The sequence below is a fragment of the Eimeria tenella genome, genomic scaffold, assembly GCF_000499545.2.
Source record: "Eimeria tenella Houghton genomic scaffold, Eth_scaff64, whole genome shotgun sequence".
Classification (NCBI taxonomy): Eukaryota; Apicomplexa; class Conoidasida; order Eucoccidiorida; family Eimeriidae; genus Eimeria; species Eimeria tenella.
The window spans coordinates 17,117-19,883 of NW_013543430.1; the positions used below are offsets into that span (position 1 = coordinate 17,117).

The 2,767-nt window shown below is 50.7% G+C and overlaps 1 protein-coding gene across 1 annotated transcript; it reads right to left on the reverse strand.

The window, feature by feature from the left end:
- Positions 1-564: 564 nt before the first annotated feature.
- ETH_00033275 (uncharacterized protein) lies at positions 565-2,625 on the reverse strand (the record flags this gene model as incomplete). The annotated part of the gene is made up of 4 exons (XM_013377836.1): positions 565-1,187; positions 1,370-1,571; positions 1,769-1,862; positions 2,252-2,625. The coding sequence occupies 4 exons, from the start codon at positions 2,623-2,625 to the stop codon at positions 565-567; spliced, it is 1,293 nt and encodes a 430-aa protein (XP_013233290.1).
- Positions 2,626-2,767: the final 142 nt, after the last annotated feature.

A 2,767-nucleotide genomic window follows, 5' to 3' on the forward strand; every position in this document is an offset into this window, starting at 1 on the left:
AGATTTAGTGGCAGCAGCAGCTGCACCAGCAGCACCACCAGCACAGCTTAACCAATGTTCCCCATTGTTGTACAATATACGACCTGTACCACCAGTTGTGCCGACAAAGCCTTACTAGGCGTCCAAAGACGGGCTGTAGCGGCGTTTCCGAGTCTTCTGACAGCCGCTGACAAACTGCAGCGACAGCATACAGCGAACGCACAAGCACAGGGCCCCTAGGGGCCCCCTAGGGGCCCCCTAAGGGCCCCAGGAAAGTCCCAAAGAGACATTTAAAGAGAAAATGTATAAATTCATATTTGCATAAATGCAAATAATAATAAATGCATATAATAATAAATGCAAAAAATAATAAATGCAAATAGTAATAAATGCAAAAAGTAATAAATGCAAATAAAAGTAAATGCAAAAAATAATAAATGCAAAATATATAAATCGAGGATGGGAACATTTGTGTCTTTATTTGAAGAGAGAAAATTGTGTCCTTTTTCATTTATTTATTCTTTATTTGCTGCTTATTTAGTTATTATTTTATTTTATTTTATTTTATTTTTTATTATTTAATAATCAGTCAAGAGCAGCAGCAAATAGCCACCCGCTGTATAGGCCGCAGGGGTAAGAAAAGAGGCGCAGCACCAGACACACGCAGCAAGTCACGCTCTGCTGCTGCTGCTGCTGCTGCTGCTGCTGCTGGTCAAAGATCTTTGCATGCAGCAGCTGCTGCAGCAGCTTATTGGCGTCTAGCTCTTTAAAGTGCAGCACGAGGCCCCGCAGGGGCCTCCCTGGGAAACAGCTAGCCACAGCTAGCCGCAGAGCTTCCTGCAACATGTGTTCTGTTGTTGCTGCTGTTGCTGCTGCTGCTGTTGCTGCTGCTGCTGCTGTGGAGGCCTCACACTGGCCTGGCAGCAAACGGGACCAGCTGTTTGTACACCTGGCTTCCTCGTAGCTGCTTAATACTTCATAAACTGCTTCATGGGGCTCAGCAGCAAACAGCAGCTGCTGCTGTACCCATCTGTTGCTGCTGCTGCTGCTGCTGCTTCTGCTAGAGGCGCTGAAGACAGGAGCTTCGCTGTAGTGCTGCTGCAGCAGCTGCTGCAGCGAGGCCTGGAGCTGCTGCTCTACTTCTGCTGCTGCTGCTGCTGTGTCTGCTGCAGTGAAATGCAACTCGGACAGCCGCGGGCTGACGCTGCCTGCAAAGACACAAAAGCAGCAGCTAACACTAGAGAGCAACTAGGCAGCAGCAGCGGCATGCAATAGCCACAGAATAAAAGAATAAACGAGGAAACAAAAAAATAAATAATCAAATAAATAAACAAAATTAAAAAATTAAAAATTAAAAAATTAAATTAAAAAACAATTAAGTGCTGCATACCTATGGGGGGCAGAAGCGCCACACGAGTGGCGTCAGCACCCCACACCTGAAGGGCCTGTGCTGCTGCTGCTGCTGCTGCTGCTTCGGCTGCTTCTGCTGTTGCTGCTTCGTCTGCGCCTGGAGCTGCTGCTGCTGTTGCTGCTGCTCTAGTGGTCTCATAAGCTGCTACTGCCTCTCGCTGCTGACTCTCATCGAACTCCATCTGAGAGCAGCAGCAGCAGCGGCAGCAGCAACAGCAGCAGCAGCAGCAACAGCTTCAGCAGCAGCACTAGCAGCATTTCCATGACGTAAGCTGCACCTTCTGAATCACTTGCACAGCAAGCAGGCCAAGCAACAACAGCAGCAGCAGCCGCAACAGCAGCAGCAGCAGCAGCAGCAGCAGCAGCAGCAGCAACCCACGGGTTCAGGAAGTAGGGGCATCCAGTTTCTTTTATTTTGGAGTTCGAAGTTGCAGCTCATAAGAGTTTTGGCTTCCCGCCGGGGCCGCAGACGCCTTTAAATAAATAAATAAATAAATAAATAAATAAATAAATAAATAATTAATTAATTAATTAATTAAATTATCGGTAAGTGTTAATCTTATTTTGGATATTTGCTTCTGTCTGGTGGAGAGTCCGGGTGCAGCAGCAGCAGCAGCAACAGCAGCAGCAAAGGAGGCAGCAGCAGGTGGAGCAGCAGCAGCAGCGGCGGAAATAGCAGCACGAGTGGCAGCAGTAGGCGCTGCAGCAGCAGAGTAGGTGCAGCAGTGACAGCAGCATGAGTAGCAGCAGTAGCTGCGGCAGCAGCAGCAGCAAGAACGACAGCAGTAGATGGGGCAGCAGCACCACCAAAAGCAGCAGCAGCGGGTGCAGCAGCAGCAACAGAAGTGGCAGCAGTTGGTACCTGTCGCAGCAAAGGAGTCCGATGCACTTAATGAAGCAGCTAAGCCACCATGTTGCTGATGCTGCTTTTCTTGCTGCTGCTGCAGCAGCAGCAGCAGCAACAGGGATTCCAGCCCATCTCCATTTGTGTCTTCGCAGCAGCTGCTGCCTCACGGACAGCCTTATTTGCCTTTCTGCTGTTGTTGCTGTTGCTGCTGCAGCTGCTGCTGCTGCAGTCTGGGGGACGAAGTCCGTGGGCGACTCTGGCTCCTGGAGCAGCAGCCAGCGGGGCCGCTGCTGCAGCTGCTGCTGCAGCTGCTGCTGCAGCAGCTGCTGCAGCTGCTGCTGCTGCTGGGGGAAGTCCGCGCTGCTGCTGCGGCTGTTCAAACAACGCATTGGCTGCAAATTTATATATGCATTTTGGGGCCCAATCAGCAGCAGCAGCTGTGAGATGGGCCAGAGGCCCTCTCTGCTGCTGCTGTGGGGCCCCCCGAGAATAAATGGGGAGGGGGGTGGCCCGTTTGCTGCTGCTGCTGCT